The following is a 25,652-nucleotide window of genomic DNA, read 5'->3' on the forward strand; positions in this document are numbered from 1 at the left end:
TCTACATTTTATATCCTGTCTACTTCGACCATCATCAGTTATTTTGCTCCCCAAATATCAAAACTCCTTTACTACTTTAAGGGTCTCATTTCCTAATGTAATTCCCTCACCATCACCCGACTTAATTCGACTACATTCCATTATCCTCGTTTTGCTTTTGTTAATGTTCGTCTTATATCCTCCTTTTAATACATAGTCCTTTCCGTTCAAATGCTCTTCCATTTCCTTGGGTGTCTCTGACAGAATTACAATGTCATCGGCGAACCTCAAAGTTTTTATTTCTTCTCCATGGATTTTAATACCAACTCCGAACTCTTGTTTTGTTTCCTTTACTGCTTGCTCAATATACAGATTGAACAACATTTGGGAGAGGTTACAACCCTGTCTCACTCCCTTCCCAACCACTGCTACCCCTTCATGTCCCTTGACTCTTCTAACTGCCATCTGGTTTCTGTACAAATTGTAAATAGCCTTTCGATCCCTGTATTTTACCCCTGCCACCTTTAGAATTTGAAAGAGACTATTCCAGTCAACATTGTCAAAAGCTTTCTCTAAGTCTACAAATGCTAGAAACGTAGGTTTGCTTTTCCTTAATCTTTCTTCTAAGATAAGTTGTAAGGTCAATATTGCCTCACGTGTTCCAGTATTTCTATGGAATCCAAACTGATCTTCGCCAAGATCCGCATCTACTAGTTTTTCCATTCGTCTGTAAAGAATTCGCGCTAATATTTTGCAGAATGGGCACATTATATGCGATACGGAACAGTTCAAGTTCCTAGGCGTTCGGATAGATAGTAAGCTGTTGTGGAAATCCTATGTTCCGGATCTTGTTCAGGAACTAAATGCTACTTTATTTACCAGTAGAACAGTATCTGAAATAAGTAACAGTTCCACACGAAAAGTAGTCTACTTCGCATATTTTCATACGCTTATGTCCTATGGTATTATTTTTTGGGGTAATTCTTCTGATTCAAAAAGGGTATTTTTGCCCCAAAAACGGGCTGTTCGAGCTATATGTGGTGTAAGTTAGAGAACCTCTTGTCGACCCCTATTATAGTCTGCTAATTCTGACATTGCCCTCACAGTGTATATTTTCTTTAATGTCGTTTGTTGTTAGCAATATTAGCTTATTCCCAAGAGTTAGCAGCTTACACTCAGTTGATACTAGGCAGAAATCAAATCTGCATGTGGTATGCACTTCCTCTACTCTTGTGCAGAAAGGAGTGCACTATTCTGCTGCATCCATTTTCAGTAAGCTATGACAAGAACTCAAAAATCTTAGCAGTAGCCCAAACACTTTTAAGTCGAAACTGAAGAGTTTCCTCATGGCTCACTCCTTCTATTCTGTCGAGGAGCTCCTGGAAGAGCTGAAAAATTAAGCGAATTCCAGTGTTACATTGTTGATTTTCTTTATTTAAACTTACTTATTGTCGCCCGAATACGTTTCTTATATTTCATTTTATCTGATTCTACTATCTTGTTATAATTTCATGTATTCACTCGATCCATGACCATGGAGACTTCTTCTTAATTTGGTCCCACGAAACAATAAATAAATTAATAAAATTAAAGATACAATGGATCGCCATCCTTAAATAGAACATTTATTTAGAAGACGTCAGTTCCATCTTATTAACTGGATTATTTGTTATTCTTCGACATAATCACCCCCGTTATCCAAACATTTGTTAAGTCAGTGCACAATCTTTTGTATCCCACAGTCTTACAAGGTTGCCGCCTGTTGTCGGAACCACATGTCAACTTCATCGTTGATCTCTTCATCGTCGTGGAATGATTTTCCACCAAGATGTGACTTCAGGTAACGGAAGACATGGCAGTCGATGGGCGAAAGGGCCGGGCTGCATGGCGGATGGTCCAATACGTCCCATTTGAATTGTTTCACAATCTATACAGGGTGTTACGAAAAGGTACGGCCAAACTTTCAGGAAACATTCGTCACACACAAAGAAAGAAAATATGATATGTGCACATGTGTCCGGAAACGCTTACTTTCCATGTTAGAGCTCATTTTATTACTTCTATTCAAATCACGTTAATCGTGGAATGGAAACACACAGCAACAGAACGTACCAGCGTGACTTCAAACACTGTGTTACAGGAAATGTTCAAAATGTCCTCCGTTAGCGAGGATACATGCATCCACCCTCCGTCGCATGGAATCCCTGATGCAGCCCTGGAGAATGGCGTATTGTATCACAGCCGTCCACATTACGAGCACGAAGAGTCTCTATATTTGGTACCGGGGTTGCGTAGACAAGAGCTTTCAAATGCCCCCATAAATGAAAGTCAAGAAGGTTGAGGTCAGGAGAGCGTGGAGGCCACGGAATTGGTCCGCCTCTACCAATCCATCGGTCACCGAATCTGTTGTTGGGAAGCGTACAAACACTTCGACTGAAATGTGCAGGAGCTCCATCGTGCATGAACCACATGTTGTGTCGTACTTGTAAAGGCACATGTTCTAGGAGCACAGGTAGAGTATCCCGTATGAAATCATGATAACGTGCTCCATTGAGCGTAGGTAGAAGAACATGGGGCCCAATCGAGACATCACCAAAAGTGCCTGCCCAAACGTTCACAGAAAATCTTTGTTGAGGACGTGATTGCACAATTGCGTGCGGATTCTCCTCAGCCCACACATGTCGATTGTGAAAATTTACAATTTGATCACTTTGGAATGAAGCCTCATCCGTAAAGAGAACATTTGCACTGAAATGAGGATTGACACATTGTTGGATGAACCGTTCGCAGAAGTGTACCCGTGGAGGCCAATCGCTGCTGATAGTGCCTGCTTACGCTGTACATGGTACGGAAACAACTGGTTCTCCCGTAGCACTCTCCATAGAGTGTCGTGGTCAACGTTACCTTGTACAGCAGCAACTTCTCTGACGCTGACATTAGGGTTATCGTCAACTGCACGAAGAATTGCCTCGTCCATTGCAGGTGTCCTTGTCGTTCAAGGTGTTCCCCAGTCGCGAGTCATAGGCTGGAATGTTCCGTGCTCCCTAAGTCGCCGATCAATTGCTTCGAACGTCTTCCTGTCGGGACACCTTCGTCCTGGAAATCTGTCTGGACACAAACGTACCGCGCCAAGGCTATTTCCCCGTGCTAATCCATACATAAAATGGGCATCAGCCAATTCCGCATCTGGAAACACTGCAGTGACTGCAAAACCACGTTCGTGATGAACACTAACCTGTTGATGCTACCTACTGATGTGCTTGATGCTAGTACTGTAGAGCAATGAGTCGCATGTCAACACAAGCAACGAAGTCAACATTACCTTCCTTCAATTAGGCCAACTGGCGGTGAATCGAGGAAGTACAGTACATACTGAAGAAACTAAAATGAGCTCTAACATGGAAATTAAGCGTATATATATATATATATATATATATATATATATATATATATATATATATATATGGCGGTGAATCGAGGAAGTGCAGTACATACTGAAGAAACTAAAATGAGCTCTAACATGGAAATTAATCGTATATATATATATATATATATATATATATATATATATATATATATATATATATATATACGCTTAATTTCCATGCATTAATGCAATAAATGCTCAAAATGATGTCCATCAACCTTTGGCAGTACGTGTAACGATATTCCTCTCAACAGCGAGAAGTTCGCCTTCCGTAATGATCCCACATGCATTGACAATGCGCTGACGCATGTTTTCAGGCGTTGTCGGTGGATGACGATGTCAAATATCCTTAACTTTCCCCACAGAAAGAAATCCGTGGACGTCAGATCCGGTGAACGCTTCGGCGACCAATCCACCTATCATGAAATGTGCTATTCAGTACCGCTTCAACCGCTCGCGAGCTATGTGCCGGACATCCATCATGTTGGAAGTACATCGCCATTCTGTCATGCAGTGAAACATCTTGTAGTAACATCGGTAGAACATTACGTAGGAAATCAGTATACATTGCACCATTGAAATTGCCATCGATGAAATGGGGGCCAGTTATCCTTCCTCCCATAATACCGCACCATACCTTAACCCGCCAAGGTCGCTGATGTTCCACTTGTCGCACCATTGTGGATTTTCCGTTGCCCAATAGTGCATATTATGCTGGTTTACGTTACCGCTGTTGGTGAATGACGCTTCGTCGCTAAATAGAACGCGTGCGAAAAATCTGTCATCGTCCCGTAATTTCTCTTGTGCCCAGTGGCAGAACTGTACACGACGTTCAAAGTCGTCGCCATGCAATTCCTGGCGCATAGAAATATGGTACGGGTGCAATCGATGTTGATGTAGACTTCTCAACACCGACATTTTTGAGATTCCCGATTCTCGCGCAATTTGTCTGCTACTGATGTGAGGATTAGCCACGACAGCAGCTAAAACACCTACTTGGGCATCATCATTTGTTGCAGGTCGTGGTGGACGTTTCACATGTGGCTCAACACTTCCTGTTTCCTTAAATAACGTAACTATCCGGCGAACGGTCCGGACGCGTGGATGATGTCGTCCAGGATACCGAGCAGCATACATAGCACACGCCCGTTGGGCATTTTGATGACAATAGCCATACATCAACACGATATCGACCTTTTCCGCAATTGGTAAACGGTCCATTTTAACACGGGTAATGAATCGCGAAGCAAATACCGTTCACACTGGCGGAATGTTACGTGATACCACGTACTTATACGTTTGCGACTATTACATCGTCATCTATCACAAAGCGAAAAAAGTTGTCCAACTAAAACATTCGTTCTACACGAAAATGTAATAAAAAAATGGGGGTTCTTATTTTAAAAAACGCAGTTGATATCCGTTTGACCTATGGCAGCGCCATCTAGCGGGCCAACCGTAGCGCTATCTGGTTTCCCCCTTCATGCTAGACGAGTTTCGTTCCTTGTAGTTTTTTCGTTTGATGCTTATTTCGTGAGATATTTGGCCCGGTCACTATCAATAGACCACCCTGTATTCCTACTTCATTATCACATTATTTTAATCACCGTATGAATAATTTTTCATTTTTTTATTTATATTACTCTTTTTTCCAATTGGAATTCTTGTGAATATGAATTACATTATATTTATCTATTAGTGTATTAAATTTTTTTAGAATGTCGATGTATGAGTTGCGAATCGAAAGACCAAATAGCCTATTTGCATTGCAGAGGCAGACAATCCGGTACACCTGCCTGGGCTGGCCCGGGTGAGCGAGCGGTTCTAGGCGCTTCAGTCTGGAACAACGCAAGCGCTACGGTCGCAGGTTCGAATCCTGCCACGGGAATGGATGTGTGCGATTAGTTAGGTTTAAGTAGTTCTATGTTCTAAGCGACTGATGCCCTCGGAAGTTAAGGCCCGTAGTGCTCAGAGCCATTTGAACCACACCACCCTAGTATCGTGTACGGTCCCCGTGAGCACGCAGAAGTGCCAACTCGACGAGGCGTGGACCCGACTAACGTATGAGGTTCATTCAAATCAAACCTGGTCAGTGCATCTACCTGTGCCTTACATGTGAGGTGACATCACGTAACTGCGCGTATGGTAACGCCATTAATTGGTAGAGACACAGAAGCGTGCGCACCGTTTGATGTTGCATAGCGCCAGTGTGGTTTCACACCGAAGAGAAGTTATAGCCCACTGCAGCACGCGGGCGAGTTAGCAGGAATAACGAAGAGTGATTCGATTTTTGGTGGTGGAAGGAGTTGGAGGCGGATGGAGGCTGTGTACGGTGCGTACAGCCTGAGTCATTCAAGTGTTGTGGAACGGCGCGAACGATTCTTTGAGGGGCGCGAGTCACTGGACGGGCTCATCGTGACATCACACTGGAAATGGTTGCGGGAGTGAATGCTTTAGTCCCGTATTACACCATAATCTATTAACACGCCATAATCTATTAACCATAATCTATTAACATAATCCACCATAATCTATTAACACCATAATCTATAATCTATTAACCATAATCTATTAATCTATTAACCATAATCTATTAACCACCATAATCTATTAACACGCAGAAGAATGAAGTAGAGCAGAAACAGGGGCAGGAGCAGCCATAGCAGCAGGAAGTCGACAAGAAAAGGAAATTTGGGCTCTCTTAGTTATAGCTGTCAAAACAATATAGTAATAAGCTTTATTTCAAAAGAATTAGAAATGAAATCATAATAATAAATATAATTTCAACCACCAAAATTTAACATTCAAGCAGTGGAAATTAAAATAGCAACATCACCATTACGACTAAAAAGTGCAGTTAATATACAGAGTGTTTCAAAAAATGACCGGTATATTTGAAACGGCAATACAAACTAAACGAGCAGCGATAGAAATACACCGTTTGTTGCAATATGCTTGGGACAACAGTACATTTTCAGGCAGACAAACTTTCGAAATTAAAGTAGTTACAATTGTCAACAACATACGGCGCTGCGGTCTGGGAAACACTATAGTACGATATTTTCCACATATGCACCATGTTTAGCAACAATATGGCGTAGTCTCTGAATGAAATTACCCGAAACCTTTGACAACGTGTCTGGCGGAATGGCTTCACATGCAGATGGGATGTACTGCTTCAGCTGTTCAATTGTTTCTGGATTCTGGCGGTACACCTGGTCTTTCAAGTGTCCCCACAGAAAGAAGTCACAGGGGTTCATGTCTGGCGAATAGGGAGGCCAATCCACGCCGCCTCCTGTATGTTTCGAATAGCCCAAAGCAATCACACGACCATCGAAATATTCATTCAGGAAATTAAAGACGTCGGCCGTGCGATGTGGCCGGGCACCATCTTGCATAAACCACGAGGTGTTTGCAGTGTCGTCTAAGGCAGTTTGTACCGCCACAAATTCACGAAGAATGTCCAGATAGCGTGATGCAGTAATCGTTTCGGATCTGAAAAATGGGCCAATGATTCCTTTGGAAGAAATGGCGGCCCAGACCAGTACTTTTTGTGGATGCCGGGACGATGGGACTGCAACATGGGGCTTTTCGGTTCCCCATATGCGCCAGTTCTGTTTATTGACGAAGCCGTCCAGGTAAAAATAAGCTTCGTCAGTAAACCAAATGCTGCCCACATGCATATTGCTATCATCAATCCTGTGCACTATATCGTTAGCGAATGTCTCTCGTGCAGCAATGGTAGCGGCGCTGAGAGGTTGCCGCGTTTGAATTTTGTATGGATAGAGGTGTAAAGTCTGCCGCATGAGACGATACGTGGACGTTGGCCTCATTTGGACCGCAGCTGCAACACGGCGAACGGAAACCCGAGGCCGCTGTTGGATCACCTGCTGCACTAGCTGCGCGTTGCCTCTGTGGTTGCCGTGTGCGGTCGCCCTACCTTTCCAGCACGTTCATCCGTCACGTTCCCAGTCCGTTTAAATTTTTCAAACAGATCCTTTATTGTATCGCTTTTCGGTCCTTTGGTTACATTAAACCTCCGTTGAAAACTTCGTCTTGTTGCAACAACACTGTGTTCTAGGCGGTGGAATTCCGACACCAGAAAAATCCTCTGTTCTAAGAAGTAAACCATGTTGTCCACAGCACACTTGCACGTTGTGAACAGCACACGCTTACAGCAGAAAGACGACGTACAGAATGGCGACCCACAGACTGCGTTGTCTTCTATATCTTTCACATCACTTGCAGCGCCATCTGTTGTTGAAAATTGTAACTACTGTAATTTCGAAAGTTTGTCCGGCTGAAAATGTACTGTTGTCCCAAGCATATTGCAACAAACGGTGTATTTCTATCGCTGCTCGTTTAGTTTTTATTGCCGTTTCAAATATACCGGTCATTTTTGAAACACCCTGTACCAGCACTATAAGATTTAACATTTTGGTAATAAATAACTAAGCAATAAGAAGCCAACCCAAACCATCTCAGCTACTTTAATCCTATTCAATCAAATAAACATTTTCTCATTCAAGCCTAACCTTATTAAAAGAGCAGAAAAAAGAACAATTGAGATAAAAACTTAAATTGAAAATGGTAACAAATTTATTCTCGACATTTGATCCATCAACGAACATCTTCAACTTATCATTAAATTCAACTAGAACATTCCTAGGACTATTATTGATCCCATCAATGTTCTGACTTACACCATCACGAATTAGTATTATCTGAAATAAACTAAACTTAACTTTACACAACGAATTTAAAACACTACTATGACCAAAATCATTTAATGGAACAACATTCATCTTTATCTCAATTTTTGCTATAATACTATTTAATAATTATATAGGATCGTTCCCTTATATTTTTACTAGAACACGACATTTAGCATTAAATTTGCAATTGCTCTACCTGTGTGATTAAGATTCATATTATTTGGATGAATTAAACTTTCGAAAAATCTGCACGCAGTGGGTTCCCCACCAACTGACCGACGAACAGCGCAATACTCGAATGGCTCTCTCTTTGAGGCATCTGCAACGCTATCACGAGGAGGAATGCGGCTTTCTGTCGCCTATTCTCACAGGTGACGAAACATTGTGCCCCCATTTCGAACCGGAAAGCAAGCGTCAGAGCAAGCAGTGGAAGCATGCGACTTCACCACCTCAAAAGAAATCAAAGGCTGTGCTCACCAGGTCTGGTAAGGTCAACATGTCCCTCTTTTCGACCACAATGGCCCACTGCTTTTCGATTATCCTCTTGCATGATAATGCCCGCCCACACACGGCCAATGCGGTGAAGACGACTTTGCAGCAGTTTCGGTGGGAAACGCAGGAACATGTACCGTACAGTCCCGACCTTTCACCGTGTGGATTTCACGTGTTGGGCCCTCTAAAACAAGCTATTCGCGGTCATCGATTGGCAACGAAGTGTGTGAGTGGGTCCAGGTATGGAGCCGACAGCAGCCTACTAGCTTCTTCAAGCATGGAATCGACCGGCTATTGTCGCGATGGGATAATGTGGCAACAGTTTTGGCTACTATTTTTGAGTACTGTGTATAACTACATCTTTGAGTTAATAAAATCGTTACCGTTACTTGACACTAGTGACCGGGTTTCATTTCAATGCCCCTAATACTAAAGTACTGCTGGAGGCAATTGACACCATGAATCCAGCAGGGCTGTCCACAAATACGTAACAGTACGAGGGGGTCGAGATCTCTCCTGCACAATACGTTGCAAGGCATCCCAGATATCCTTAATAATGTTCATGTCTGGGAAGTTTGGTGGCCAGCGGAAGTATTTAAACTGAGAAGAGAATTCCTGGAGCCACTCTGTAGCAGTTCTGGACGTGTGGGGTGTAGCATTGTCGTGCTGAAATTGCCCGAGCCCCTCGCTATGCACAATGGACATGAATTGATTCAGGTGAGCAGACAGGATGCTTACGTACGTGTCACCTGTCAGAGTCGTGTCAGGGGCCCCGTACCACTACAACTGCACACGCCCCACACCATTACGTAGCCTCCACCAGCTTGAACACTCCTCTGCTGACATGCACGGCCCGTGGATTCAAGAGGTTATCTCCATACCCGTACATGTCCATCACCTCGATACATTTTGAAACGAGACTCGTTCGACCAGGCAACATGATTCCAGTCATCAACAGTTCAATGTCGCTGACAGGCCCTATCTAGGTGTAAAGCTTTTTGTCGTGCAGTCACCAAGGATACACGAGTGGGCCTTCGGCTCCGAAAGCCCATATCGATAAAGTTTCGTCGAATGGTTCGGACGCCGACAATTGTTGATGGCCCAGCATTGGACTGTGCAGTAATTTGCGAAAGGGCTGCACTTCTGTCACGCTGAACGATTCTCTTCAGTAGTCGTTGGTCCCGTTCTTGAAGGATCTTTATCCAGCCGGAGCGACGTCAGAGATTTGATGTTTTACCGGCTTCCTGATATTCAGGATACACTCGTGAAATGGTCGTCCGGGAAAATCGCCACTTCATCGCTACCTCGGAGATGCTGTGTCCCTTTGTTCGTGCGCCGATTATAACAGCACGTTCAGATTCACTTCAATCTTGATAGCATGCCATTACAGTAGCAGTAACCCATTATAACAAATGCGCAAGACACTTGATGTCTTATATAGGAGTTGCTGGCGCCGTATTCTTCGTGTTTACATATCTCTCTACTAGAATACATGTGGCTATACAAGTTGCTTTGGCGGTTCACTGTACATTGACTGTAGAGTGACGTGAAAATATGTTTCGCTACCAGATGTGTAATGAATTTGGAATGGAAATCGCCATACAAACGTTTAAAACACAATATAAATATGTATTGTACTGTGGACAAAGCAGTGCAGATGAAGATCTAAATGGAAGAAGGATTTGTCAGCATAAAAAATTCAAGCGAAATGACGAAAAGATTCAATGTACGCAATAATCTGGACGAAAAAACAGAATTATAACACAAAATAAATTAAATCGAAATTAACACATATTAATTAAAATTTAATTAAAACATATAAATTTAATTAAAACATATAAACAAAGATTTCAAGTGTAAAAACGGTGATAGGAATAAGACTGAGACCAAATAAAGTAGTTGATATTATGATTAAAATGATGTGACAAACGAATGGCTGTAAGAAACTACTTATAAATCAGTTAATTGAATAAAAATGATGACCAAAGTAATTTCGATTAAGATTTAAAACAATGTTAATTAAATGGACACCCTAGCTGCAAACAGGCGTTGACGTACTTCATTGGAGCTAGGGTGTCCATTTATCATTTCATTTTGCAAAAAAGGCGTTGACGTACTTCATTGGAGCTAGGGTGTCCATTTATCATTTCATTTCTAGCAAAGCTGCATGGTCATCAACGGTAACTGTTCTTTCGGGAACAGATACTACCGTCATATATATTTAAAAATATAAAACAATCTTACTGCAGCTGGAGAGATTCGAACCCATAACATCATGTATGCGCAGCTACTATCCATTGCATTATCTGATGCAACTTTTTAAGTCTACTGTCACAAAAAATTCAGAAACTTTTCTCGTCAGTTACTCGCAGTCGCGAATTCTGATCGATGTACTGTCCGCCAACTAGCCAGATATGAACCCGACTCATCGTTCGTGTTTAATTAAAAGAGTCTCTTCCTTCTTGACACTGCGAAATGGGCTCCATTTCTTGCTGCATTATTTGTAATGAGTCTTCTCACGCTTGGGGAATATACACCACTGGCCATTAAAAATGCTACACCAAGAAGAAATGCAGATGATAAACGGGTATTCATTGGACAAATATATTATACTAGAACTGACATCTGATTACATTTTCACGCAATTTGGGTGCATAGATCCTGAGAAATCACAGTCTATAGCGTTGCTAACACATAAACAGGCTACTTTCAAGATGACTCAGTATTTATTATTGGTTTGATGAACGGGAGCTAGCATTAAATGTAGAAAAACTAAGTTAATGTGGATGAATAGGAAAAGGAAACCCGTAATTTTCGGATGCAGCATTAGTAATATCCTGCTTCACATGGTCACTTTGTTTAAATATCTGGGAGTACGCCGCACAGCGATATGAAATGGAACGAGCATGTGAGGATCGTGGTAATAAAAACGAATGGTCGACTTCGGTTCATTGCGAAAATTTTAGGTAAATGTGGTTCCCCTGTAAAGGAGACCCCATATCCACTACTGGCCATTAAAATTGTTACACCAAGAAGAAATGCAGATGTTAAACGGGTATTCATTGGACAAACATATTGTACTAGAACTGACATGTGATTACATTTTCACGCAATTTGACAAACCAGTACCCAGAACACCACCTCTGGCCCTAATAACGGCCTTGATTCGCCTGAGCATTCAGTCAAACTGAGCTTGGATGGCGTGTACAGACAAAGCTGCCCATCCAGCTTCAACACGATACCACAGTTCATCAAGAGTAGTGACTGGCGTATTGCGACGAGCCAGTTGCTCGGCCACCATTGACCAGACGTTTTCAATTGGTGAGAGATCTGGAGAATGTGCTGGCCAGGGCAGCAGTCGAATATTTTCTGTATCCAGAAAGGCCCGTACAGGACCTGCAACATGCGGTCGTGCATTATCCTGCTGAAATGTGGGGTTTCACAGGGCTCTAAAGAAGAGTAGAGCCATGGGCCGTAACACATCTGAAATGTAACGTCCACTGTTCAAAGTGCCGTCAATGCGAACAAGAGGTGACCGAGATGTGCAACCAATGGCAACCCATATCATCAAGCCGGCTGATACGACAGTATGGTGATGAAGAATACACGCTTCCAATGTGCTTTCGCCGTGATGTCGTCAAACACGGATGCGACGATCATGATGCTATAACCAGAACCTGGATTCATGCGAAAAAAATGACGTTTTGCCATTCGCGCACCCAGGTTCGTCGTCGAGTACACCATCGCAGGCGCTCCTGTTTGTGATGCAGAGTCAAGGGTAACCGCAGTCACGGTCTCCGAGCTGATAGTCCGTGCGGCTGCAAACGTCGTCGAACTGTTCGTGCAGATGGTTGTTGTCCTGCAGACGTCCCCATCTGTTGACTCAGGGATCGAGACGTGGCTGCATGATCTCCTACAACCATGAGGATAAGATGCCTGTCATCTCGACAGCTAGTGATACGAGCCTGTTGGGATCCACCACGGCGTTCCTTATTACCCTCCTGAACCCACCGATTCCATATTCTGCTAACAGTCGTTGAATCTCCACCAACGCTAACAACAATGTGGCGATACGATAAACCGCAATCGAGATAGGCTACAATCCGACCTTTATCAAAATCGGAAACGTGATGGTACGCATTTCTCCTCCTCACACGAGGCATCACAACATCGTTTCACCAGGCAACGCCGGTCAACTGCTGTTTGTGTATGAGAAATCGGTTGGAAACTTTCCTCATGTGAGCACGTTGTATGTGTCGCCACCGACGCCAACCTTGTGTGAATGCTCTGTAAAGCTAATCATTTGCATATCACAGCATCTTCTTCTTGTCGGTTTAATTTCGCGTCTGTAGCAAGTCATCTTCGTGATGTAGCAATTTTAATGGCCAGTAGTGTGAGTTAAGTAAATCTTCTGTCTTTCGTTACGTTTTCACTAATCATTGCTGCTTCTGTCCGACTTCCGTGCAAGGACGGCTGCCACACCACTATGTAGCCCACCTCCCCTTAGTACCGTGTACAAAGTGGTACACGACAGCCCCAAACCGAGCGAGGTGCAGCAATAGTTAACACACTGTACTCACATTCGGGATGGCGGCGGTTGAAACCCGCAACCGGCCATCCTGCTTTAGGTTTTCCACTATTTCCCCAAATCGCTTCAGGCAAATGAAAGGATGGTTGCTTTGAAAGGGCATGGCCGTCTTCTTGACGTTGTTGTTGTTGTTGTTGTGGTCATCAGTCCTGAGACTGGTTTGATGCAGCTCTCCATGCTACTCTGTCCTGTGCAAGCTTCTTCATCTTCCAGTACCTACTGAACCCTACATCCTTCTGAATCTGCTTACTGTATTCATCTCTTGGTCTCCCTCTGCGATTTTTACCCTCCACGCTGCCCTCCAATGCTAAATTTGAGATCCCTTGATGCCTCAAAACATGTACCACCAACCGATCCCATTTTCTGGTCAAGTTGTGCTACAAAATTCTCTTCTCCCCAATCCTATTCAATACCTCCACCTTATCTTCAGCATTCTTCTGTAGCACCACATTTCGAAAGCTTCTGTTCTCTTCTTGTCCAAACTAGTTATCGTCCATGTTTCACTTCCATACATGGCTACACTCCATACAAATACTTTCAGAAACGACTTCCTGATACATAAATCTATACTCGATGTTAACAAATTTCTCTTCTTCAGAAACGCTTTCCTTGCCATTGGCAGTCTACATTTTATATCCTCTCTACTTCGACCATCATCAGTTATTTTACTTCCCAAATAGCAAAACTGCTTTACTACTTTAAGTGTCTCATTTCCTAATCTAATTCCCTCAGCATCACCCGACTTAATTCGACTACATTCCATTATCCTCATTTTGCTTTTGTTGATGTTCATCTTATATCCTCCTTTCATGACACTGTCCATTCCGTTCAACTGCTCTTCCAAGTTCTTTGCTGTGACAGAATTAGAATGTCATCGGCGAACCTCAAAGTTTTTATTTCTTCTCCATGGATTTTAATACATACTCCGAATTTTTCTTTTGTTTCCTTTACTGATTGCTCAATATACAGATTGAATAGCATCGGGGAGAGGCTAAAACCATGTATCACTCGCTTCCCAACCACTGCTTCCCTTTCATGCCCCTCGAATCTTATGACTGCCATCTGGTCTCTGTATAAATTGTAAATAGCTTTTCGCTTCCTGTATTTTACCCTTGCCACCTTCAGAATTTGAAAGAGAGTATTCCAGTCAACATTGTCAAAAGCTTTCTCCAAGTCTACAAATGCTAGAAACGTAGGTTTGCCTTTTCTTAATCTTTCTTCTAAGATAAGTCGTAAGGTCAGTTTTGCCTCACGTGTTCCAACATTTCTACGGAATCCAAACTGTTCCTCCCCGAGGGCCGCATCTACCAGTTTTTCCATTCGTCTGTAAAGAATTCGTGTTAGTATTCTGCAGCTGTGGCTTATTAAACTGATAGTTCGGTAATTTTCACACCTGTCAGCACCTGCTTTCTTTGGGATTGGAATAATTATATTCTTCTTGAAGTCTGAGGGTATTTCGCCTGTCTCATACATCTTGCTCACCAGCTGGTAGAGTTCTGTCATGACTGGCTCACCCAAGGCCGTCAATAGTTCTAATGGAATGTTGTCTACTCCCGGGGCCTTGTTTCGGCTCAGGTCTTTCAGTGCTCTGTCAAAGTCTTCACGCAGTATCTTACCTCCCATTTCGTCTTCATCTACGTCCTCTTCCATTTCCATAATATTGTCCTCAATTACATCGCCCTTGTATAAACCCTCTATATGCTCCTTCCACCTTTCTGCCTTCTCTTCTTTGCTTAGAACTGCGTTGCCATCTGAGCTCTTGATATTCATACAAGTGGCTCTCTTTTCTCCAAAGGCCTCTTTAATTTTCCGGTAGGCAGTATCTATCTTACCCCTAGTGAGATAATCCTCTACATCCTTACATTTGTCCTCTAGCCGTCCCTGCTTAGCCCTGCTTCTTGACGTATTCTTCCCTAATCCGATGGGCCCACTAACCTCTCTGTTTGCTACCCCCCCCCCCCCCCAAAAATCATCCAATCAACTAATCAACAACCCCAATCACACTGAGCGTTTGTCCCGTGCGGTTCTAGGCGCTTCAGTCTGGAACGGCGTAACGGCGTGACCACTACGGTCGCAGGTTCGAATCCTGCCTCGGACATGGATGTGTGTGGTGTCCTTAGGTTAGGTAGGTTTAAGTAGTTCTAAGTTCTAGGGGTCTGGTGACCTCCGAAGTTATGTCCCATAGTGCTCAGAGCCATTTGAGCCACTTCAAAAGGCGAGAACGGTAACGGTACGAGCGTCATTTTCATTGTATTCGCGATGACGGGGTGGTGGTGCATGTGTTCATTTCGAGCTCCTTCAGTGCAATTTCGAATGTTTTGGCTTGGACGTCTTCTGTTTGGAAATCGATCCGCATAAATTGCGCAGCTGGAGCGTAATTGCTATGACATTTACCTAAATTTAACATCAACAAACTCTATAGGAGGACAGTGAGCCATATTTCGCTAAAGAACAATTTACTTTCGTCACTTGATGTTTACAGTTCACAATCTGAAAGTGAAGTGACGTCTAACCGCACTGCACCGACCTTTATACTGAGCCATAAATCGCAGTTCGGCCATGGTAGCGTCACAGTCGGGTGAGTAATGCAATTGTGAAGAGTTCCCTAACGAGATTTTAATACCCTCCATCAAAGAAACTGTGGCGAGAAGGATATATTTTGAAAAAAGAAATATTGCTTAACTTGGCGTAATGAAAGAATTGGTGCACATTTTGTATCAATTTGATGTGTCCTTCTCGCATCATTCTAAAAGAGTCGGACTACTTCCCCAATTTTAATTTTTCTCGATTTCAGTGCCATCTGTCAATGGTTTAAAAATGTTTCAAACAATACTTGATTACTTTTTTATGGAGAATCCGGAACAGAAATATAAAAATGGTTGTTTCCATTTAAGGTTTAAAAGTTGCCCCCGCCTACCCAAAGGGGCTGGGGGTCACGTATAGTGTCATTTGATGTCCCTCTTTGAGCATACGTTAAGCCCCATAGTGCTCAGAGCCATCTGAACCATTTTGAACCACACTGAGCGCGGCCTTTGCACTCACCTCGTGGCTGCGGAGCAGTATGATGTGCTTGACGTCCCGCTGCCATCGCACGGACAGAGTGAGTCGGGGCGTGTTCTTGACGGACGACTCCCTCACCAGGAAGTCGCCATCTGCACACAGCAGCGGCTCCGCCAGCTCCCGGGTCAGCCTACCGTGGTACCACGGCTTCTCTTGTAGATCCTCCTCCACCTGTGGCCGAAAAAGACACCGGTCCACAAAGCGACACCAACACTTGCTCACTACACAACGCACCAGCCGAAAACAGCGACTCATCTCCCTGGAATGTGGAACTCCTTCCTCCTTCAGGCACACTTACTGGAGTACCACAGGGTTCAGTGTTCTGTCCACACATTATTAACTCTTACCGATTGGAATGTGGGACCTCCTCCCTGCTGCTGACAAAACTACTGGAGAAAAACTTCCTGGCAGATTAAAACTGTGTGCCGGACCGAGACTTGAACTCGGAACCTTTGCCTTTTGCAGGCAAGTGCTCTACCAACTGAACTACCCAAGCACGACTCACGCTTCGTCCTCACAGCTTTTCTTCTGCCAGTAACTCGTCTCCTACCTTCCAAACTTTACAGGAGCTCTCCTGCTAACCTTGCAGAACTAGCACTCCTGAAAGAGAGGATATAGTGGAGACATGGCTCAGCCACAACCTGGAGGATGTTTCCAGAATGAGATTTTCACTCTGCAGCAGAGTGTGCGCTGATATGAAAGGACCGGCCGAGTTCGAGTCTCGGCCTGGCACACAGTTATAATCTGCCAGGAAGTTTCATATCAGCGCACACTCCGCTGCAGAGTGAAAATCTCATTCTGAAAACTACCGGAGTACCACACAGTTCATTGTGTGTCCACACATTATTTTCTCTATCGATTGGTATGTGGAACCTCCTTCCAACTGCAGACAAATATACTGGTGTACCACAGGATTCAGTGTTGCATCTATACATTATTTTCTCTATCGATTTGTATTTGGAATCTCTCCCCTCCAGCAAACAGACCTTCTGGAGTACCACACGGTTCAGTGTGTGTCCACACATTATTATCTCTATCGATTGGCATGTGGAATCTCCTTCCTGCTGCAGACAAACCTACTGGTGTACCACAAGATTCAATGTTGAGTCCACACATTATTTTATCTATCGATTGGTATGTGGAATCTTCCCCCTCTAGCAAACAGACCTTCTGGAGTACCACTGGGTTCAATGTTGTGTCCACACATTATTTTCTCTATCAATTGGTATGTGAAATCTCTCCCCTCTGGCAAAGAGGAGTGGAGTACCACTGGGTTCAGTGTTGTGTCCACACATTATTATCTCTGTCTATTGGTCTGTGGAATCTCCTACCTGCTGCAGACAATCCTACTGGAGTACTACAGGGTTCAGTATGGCGTCCACATATTATTTTTTTATCCAGTGTGTTTCAGTTATGTAGAACCCTCCATTATTTTTAGAGGCTTCCACATAAATTTGTCTTGGGGAGCTTGACTAGTCTGCCAGGCTTGATTGCTGCTCCACTACTGTTAAATTATGGAATAGAATCTAATTCATGTGAACAACATGCTACACAGACAGTTTGTTGTAAAAATAATGTTCACAATTTCCTTTCCAGAATTACTTTTGAGTTATCAGATATTCTGACGTATGCAAGTACTTTCAAACATTATAATTGTCGAATTGGTTTTTACACTGAGGTTACATAAGTCACGTGATAACGTTATGCACATACACATATGGTGAGAGTATAGGTACAGGGAGAATAAAAGGGCAGTGCATTGGCAAAAGTGTCATTTCTACTCAGGTGACTCATGTGGAAGGGTATCCAACGTGGTTATGGTCGGACTGTGGGAATTAACAGATTCTGAATGAAGAATGGAAGTTGGAGCTAGATGCATGGGACATTCCATTTCGGAAATCATTAAGGAATTGAATATTCCGGGATACACAATGACAGGATGTGCCGAGAATACTAAATTTCAGGCATTACCTCTCACTGTTGAAAACGCAATGGCCGACGGCCTTAACATAACGGCCGAGACCAGCGGCATCTGCGAAGAGTTGTCAGAGACCCGAAGAAGCCATGGACCGAAGCTTTGAACAAGGCACTGTGCTATCCTGTGATGGCTCCATAATGATGTGGGCTGCGTTTACATGAAACAGACTGGATCCTCTGGTTGCACAAACAGACAGTCAGCAAATCACTTTTTTGCATGGGATATAATTACAAGTTCACATTTTTCAGGGAGTTTTAGTTTATTTACACAATAAAGCTTTGTTTCTTGGCAAATTTCAATAGACTAACGGAGAGTACCCTATAGTTTTTGATGAATCAGTTAGTAAACATGTGGCATAAATTGCCGTATCTTTTGAGTGAAGTGACTTAGAACCTGTTGTTTATTGTACCACCAAGGGACCATAGACCTTAGTACGTGACAATAATTTCAATTTGATACGTCAAGCCGTTCACAAGAAGAAGTGTTCTGAAAAGCAGGAGAGACAGACAGACACATAACAAGCTGATCGTATAAGTGGTCCGTTTTTAATCGATTGAGGTACACAATCCTAGCAACGAATATTAATTTAGATAACTAAAAAAGAACCATCACTCAGTCAATAGTTGGACACTAATGACGTCAGCTATTTGCATACTAATCCCAAAAAGAAAAATAAACTATGTAATTAAATGTACTACAATTGCATACAATTAATTTCTTTTATATACTCCTGGAAATTGAAATAAGAACACCGTGAATTCATTGTCCCAGGAAGGGGAAACTTTATTGACACATTCCTGGGGTCAGATACATCACATGATCACACTGACAGAACCACAGGCACATAGACACAGGCAACAGAGCATGCACAATGTCGGCACTAGTACAGTGTATATCCACCTTTCGCAGCAACGCAGGCTGCTATTCTCCCATGGAGACGATCGTAGATATGCTGGATGTAGTCCTGTGGAACGGCTTGCCATGTCATTTCCACCTGGCGCCTCAGTTGGACCAGCGTTCGTGCTGGACGTGCAGACCGCGTGAGACGACGCTTCATCCAGTCCCAAACATGCTCAATGTGGGACAGATCCGGAGATCTTGCTCGCCAGGGTAGTTGACTTACACCTTCTAGAGCACGTTGGGTGGCACGGGATACATGCGGACGTGCATTGTCCTGTTGGAACAGCAAGTTCCCATGCCGGTCTAGGAATGGTAGAACGATGGGTTCGATGACGGTTTGGATGTACCGTGCACTATTCAGTGTCCCCTCGACGATCACCAGAGGTGTACGGCCAGTGTAGGAGATCGCTCCCCACACCATGATGCCGGGTGTTGGCCCTGTGTGCCTAGGTCGTATGCAGTCCTGATTGTGGCGCTCACCTGCACGGCGCAAACACGCATACGACCATCATTGGCACCAAGGCAGAAGCGACTCTCATCGCTGAAGACGACACGTCTCCATTCGTCCCTCCATTCACGCCTGTCGCGACACCACTGGAGGCGGGCTGCACGATGTTGGGGCGTGAGCGGAAGACGGCCTAACGGTGTGCGGGACCGTAGCCCAGCTTCATGGAGACGGTTGCGAATGGTCCTCTCCGATACCCCAGGAGCAACAGTGTCCCTAATTTGCGGGGAAGTGGCGGTGCGGTCCCCTACGGCACTGCGTAGGATCCTACGGTCTTGGCGTGCATCTGTGCGTCGCTGCGGTCCGGTCCCAGGTCGACGGGCACGTGCACCTTCCGCCGACCACTGGCGACAACATCGATGTACTGTGGAGACCTCACGCCCCACGTGTTGAGCAATTCGGCGGTACGTCCACCCGGCCTCCCGCATGCCCACTATACGCCCTCGCTCAAAGTCCGTCAACTGCACATACGGTTCACGTCCACGCTGTCGCGGCAAGCTACCAGTGTTAAAGACTGCGATGGAGCTCCGTATGCCACGGCAAACTGGCTGACACTGACGGCGGCGGTGCACAAATGCTGCGCAGCTAGCGCCATTCGACGGCCAACACCGCGGTTCCTGGTGTGTCCGCTGTGCCGTGCGTGTGATCATTGCTTGTACAGCCCTCTCGCAGTGTCCGGAGCAAGTATGGTGGGTCTGACACACCGGTGTCAATGTGTTCTTTTTTCCATTTCCAGGAGTGTACATAGAGATTTACAGGCACCGCGCAAGAACGGCAAAGATAAAGAATATTAGATTATGTCGCTGCTATGTGATGGTTCATTTCTTTTACTTTACAATTGCTCGATAACTTTAGGCCATCAGGCGTTTACTATTGAGCGTATATTAATGTTTGTGAGGCGAAAATCGGTGTTTCAGAAACGAATCCCAGTTTGATTGTTCTGTTACCATTGGGTTATCTCACGGTCACAACTTCTCAAAAATTCCTCGCAGATGTTTAACGTTAGCATCGATTGCCGTCTAACGTGGTCGGTGTCACTGTTACAGGTGGTAATGTCAGTAGGAAGAAGAAAGCTACTAAGGTGAGCAAGGGGTACCTAACTTAGGGAAATGGGCAAACTGAGTGAGCAGAAATGTTCACGAGTGTAAAATACGACAGTAAGTGCAAAATACACCCATGTAATGGTTAGGCTGATACACTTTTGGCAAATAAATGGGCACTAATGACAGCAAAACAGCTAAAAAAATTTAGCAAAATATGAAGCAGGGGAGCCACAAGCACCGTTAAACCGGAAACCTGACGGTAACGACGACAACTTACCCATGAGGAAATCGCCCCGTGAACACAAATATGGTCTGTATGCGACACTTTGAGCACACCCTATCATGCCGACAATTAGACCGGCAGGGCGAGTGGCAAAGTCCTGCGGAGCTTTAGAGAGGAAACTCTCACCAGGTGGCGGGCTACAACTTAACTAGCTCATCTCTAAGGCTTAAATAAAAAAATCGGTAAGTAACGTAGGTGGCAAGCTCATTTAAAGAGACGCGTCAGTATATCAAAAAATGTTTGTTTAAAGCTCTATTACGCTTCCTGTACCATTGCCACCGCGGTAGTCAGTAATGGAGTGATTTGAATTTATATATTTATACGTTAGAGACTAGAAATCTACTCTGTAGGAATCAGCATGGGTTTCGAAAAAGACGGTCGTGTGAAACCCAACTAGCGCCATTCGTCCACGATACTCAGAGGGCCTTAGACACGGATTCTCTGATAGATACCGTGTTTCTTGACTTCCGCAAGGCGTTCGACACAGTTCCCCACAGTCGTTTAATGAGCAAAGTAAGAGCATACGGACTATCAGATCAATTGTGTGATTGGATTGAGGAGTTCCTAGATAACAGAACGCAGCATGTCTTTCTCAATGGAGAGAATCCTTCCGAAGTAAGAGTGATTTCGGGTGTGCCGCAGGGGAGTGTCATATTACCGTTGCTATTCACAATATACATAAATGACCTAGTGGATGACATCTGAAGTTCACTGAGGCTTTTTGCAGATGATGCTGTGGTGTATCGAGAGGTTGCAACAATGAAAAATTGTACTGAAATGCAGGAGGATCTGCAGCGAATTGACGCATGGTGCAGGGAATGGCAATTGAATCTCAATGTAGACAAGTGTAATGAGCTGCGAATGCATAGAAAGATAGATCCCTTATCATTTAGCTACAAAATAGCAGGTCAGCAACTCGAAGCAGTTAATTCCATAAATTATCTGGGAGTACGCATTAGGAGTGATTTAAAATGGAATGATCATATAAAGTTGATCGTCGGTAAAGCAGATGCCAGACTGAGATTCATTGGAAGAATCCTAAGGAAATGCAATCCGAATACAAAGGAAGTAGGTTACAGTACGCTTGTTCGCCCACTGCTTGAATACTGCTCAACAGTGTGGGATCCGTACCAGATAGGATTGATAGAAGAGATAGAGAAGATCCAGCGGAGAGCAGCGCGCTTCGTTACAGGATCATTTAGTAATCGCGAAAGCGTTACGGAGATGACAGATAAACTCCAGTGGGAGACTCTGCAGGAGAGACGCTCAGTAGCTCGGTACGGGCTTTTGTAAAAGTTTCGAGAACATACCTTCACCGAAGAGTCAAGCAGTATATTGCTCCCTCCTACGTATATCTCGCGAAGATACCATGAGGATAAAATCAGAGAGATTAGAGCCCACAGAGAAGCATACCGACAATCCTTCTTTCCACGAACAATACGAGACTGGAATAGTAGGGAGAACCGATAGAGGTACTCAGGGTACCCTCCGCCACACACCGTCAGGTGGCTTGCGGAGTATGGATGTAGATGTAGATGTACGTACATTATACGCATTTGGGTGGGGGGGGGGGGGGGGGGGTAGAATGTCAAACGGGCCAACTTGGAGCAGGAAAGGCACCACAGCACCACAGGACATTTTAATTTCCGCTGTCTATACTTTTACAAATAAATTCATAAAACTTTGTCAGCATGACCAGCAAGGATTCAGGATTGACGTTCATAGCAGTGGAAGTTAAAAGACATAACAAAATAAACTTTTCTTACATGTCAAATTTTATAATTTTTTCACTTACTATTGGCTACATTAGTTCCAATAGGTACACCTTTGGTCATGGGTAAGAGAGAGTCTTCGATAAATTTAGCACAGCATACAAACCATACACACAGGTGTATGAATCTCTAAAGTTTTATAAATCTATTAAAAACTGTGGTAAAAATTGAGATAATTAACTATAAAATTTGACTTTGTCTTCTAAAACATGAAGTTTAAAATATAACAGCTCATTCGTTTTTTCATAAATAAATTCGAGAGTGCAGACAGTGGAAATTAAAATGTTCTGTGATGCCTCTCCTGCTCCAAGTCGGCCCGTTTGACCTCCTACACCCCTTAGAAAAAATCTATCCGGTGTCCGTCCAAGTATTCGTTACAGCACATCGTAAGAATTTGATGTAAAGCAGCAAAGCACTTTTCGAGATTTTTGATCTTTAGATACCAGTATAGATTACAAGATCTTCTTGTTCCCGGATACACCGTCCCATTTCCCTTCTAACTGTGCTGTGGATGGTTTCAATTTTATTTTCACTATGATTAATCTGTGGCAACACATGCATGGTTCCTGGTTTTCTTATAAATCTTTTCATTAAGTAACATTACCTTCTATAGTATGAAGCAGTTGCTCATCCAAGATTTATTTCATACACCCCGGTGCCACATATCCTAGTTTTCATTGCCGAACAGCAGTTACAGGCAAAGACAAGTTTACTCGTAAGTACATTAAATAAATAATATGCATCCATTCTTTCATATACACTTCTGCCCATTAAAATTGCTACACCACAAAGAAGGAGTGCTACAGACGAGAAATTTAACCGACAGAAATAAGATGCCGTGATATGCAAATGATTAGCTTTTCAGAGCATTCACACACGGTTGGCGATGGTGGCGACACCTACAACGTGCTGACATGAGAAAAGTTTCCAACCGATATCTCATACACAAGCAGCAGTTGACCGGTGTTGCCTGGTGAAACGTTGTTGTAATGCCTCGTGTAAGGAGGAGAAATTCATACCATCCCGTTTCCGACTTCGATAAAGGTTTTATTGTAGCATATCGCGATTGCTGGGTTCACGAATGGCAAAACGTCATTTTTTCGGACGAATCCATGTTCTGTTTACAGTATCATGATGTGTTTGGCAACATCGCGGTGAACGCACATTGGAAGCGTGTATTCGTCATCGCCATAATGGCGTATCAGCCGGCGTGATGGTATGGGGTGCCATTGGTTACACTTCTCGGTCACCGCATTGACAGCACTTTGAATATTGGACGTTATATTTCAGATGTGTTACGACCCGTGGGTCTACTCTTCATTCGGTGCCTGCGAAACCCTAGATTTCAGCAGGATAATGCACGACCGCATGTTGCAGGTCCTGTACGGGCCTTTCTGGATACAGAAAATGTTCGACTGCTGCCCTGGCCAGCACATTCTACAGATCTCTCACCAATTGAAAACGTCTGATCAATGGTGGCCGACCAACTGGCTCGTCACAATACGCCAGTCACTACTCTCGATGAACTGTGGTATCCTGTTGAAGCTGCATGCACAGCTGTACCTGTACACGCCATCCAAGCTCTGCTTGACTCAATGCCCAGGCGTATCAAGGCCGTTATTACGGCCAGAGGTAGTTGTTCTGGGTACTGATTTCTCAGGATCTATGCACCTGAATTGCGTGAAAATGTAATCACATGTCAGTTGTAGTATAATATATTTGTCCAATGAACACTCGTTTATCACCTGCATTTCTTCTTGATGTAGCATTTTCAATGGCCAGTAGTGTACATCTTCCAACTGTCATTTACAAGCTCCTTCTAAAATATTTGTTGTGAAAGCAGCAGCTGTCATAACGGTTTTACTAGTTAGCAAAAGACGCAGACTGTCATGTTTTCTGTTATGGCTAGCTGCCTGTTATGGTTTGATAACTCATTTACGACTTATAACTGATAAACAGTAAGTGACTTCACATCGAAAATTGTTGTTTCTTAAAGTGCTACTACTATGTACAACAGACCTTCCGGCAAGGCAGAGTACAACAGAGATTAGAGAGTAGGTCGTAATTGAAATTTGTATGTCATTTTTTTGTTCTGACTCGTTTAAAAAATGTAATTTAAGAATTACCACAAAAAATTATTTACGATACGACAAAAAGTGCCAAAAATGGCACGAACACATGAAGAGTACAAACTAACTTCCAGCTTCCCAAATTCTCCCGATCTTAACGTAATGTGAGAGTTCACCAAGATCGTTAAGTTCTTGAGGAAGAGGTATACAGCCTGTATAAATTGTTTGGATAGTATCTCCGCTTACAGCTGTCTATATTAATTATGCGATATAGTAATTTCTTAGTTATTCCAGTGTCTAGTACAATAAATTTGTGCTATTTCACGATTATTATCTTTGCTCCCAAAGGCTTCCATAATGGTTCACACACATCTGTAGTTCAATCTGCTTACGATATTTCTAGTTTACATTTTTTCTTAAATTTATACTTTGCAATTGTACAAACTGCTTGAGTTGTAAATGACATAGTTCTGAAGTACCATAACGAAATATAGCGAACCGTAATCAGATATGATCTCATCCGATCACCTTCATCATAGTGATGGTTGTGTATTTCCCTCCAACATAACCCCTCCGCGATTCTAACTGTGGTTCCTCTGGATGCTAATTGTTGTCGTTAAAATATTTCCTCAAAAATCCGTAAAAAGTACACCATTTATAAGTATGGCTCTACCGGTACGTTTTCCCAGTGCAGCAGGCGCTTTTGGTATTATCTTATCTATGCTTGCTGTCTTTTCTCAGACCATCCCGATAACACATCAAATATTAGTAAGATAAGAGACACGTCTGTGAGATTCACAAACTACACGCCAGAGTGCACGGGAATTTGCATCGTTAAGAG

General features: G+C 43.5%; 1 protein-coding gene across 1 annotated transcript in view; it reads right to left on the reverse strand.

Moving 5' to 3' along the window:
• Positions 1–25,652, reverse strand: part of LOC126293534 (tyrosine-protein kinase Fer-like) — a 90,806-nt gene that overhangs the window by 54,639 nt on the left and 10,515 nt on the right. Inside the window, exon 2 of the mRNA XM_049986802.1 lies at positions 16,244–16,432. Coding sequence (XP_049842759.1) covers positions 16,244–16,432 — 189 coding nt within the window. The remainder of the gene's footprint in view (positions 1–16,243; positions 16,433–25,652) is intronic.

This window comes from Schistocerca gregaria, chromosome 10, assembly GCF_023897955.1.
Source record: "Schistocerca gregaria isolate iqSchGreg1 chromosome 10, iqSchGreg1.2, whole genome shotgun sequence".
Taxonomy (NCBI): Eukaryota; Metazoa; Arthropoda; class Insecta; order Orthoptera; family Acrididae; genus Schistocerca; species Schistocerca gregaria.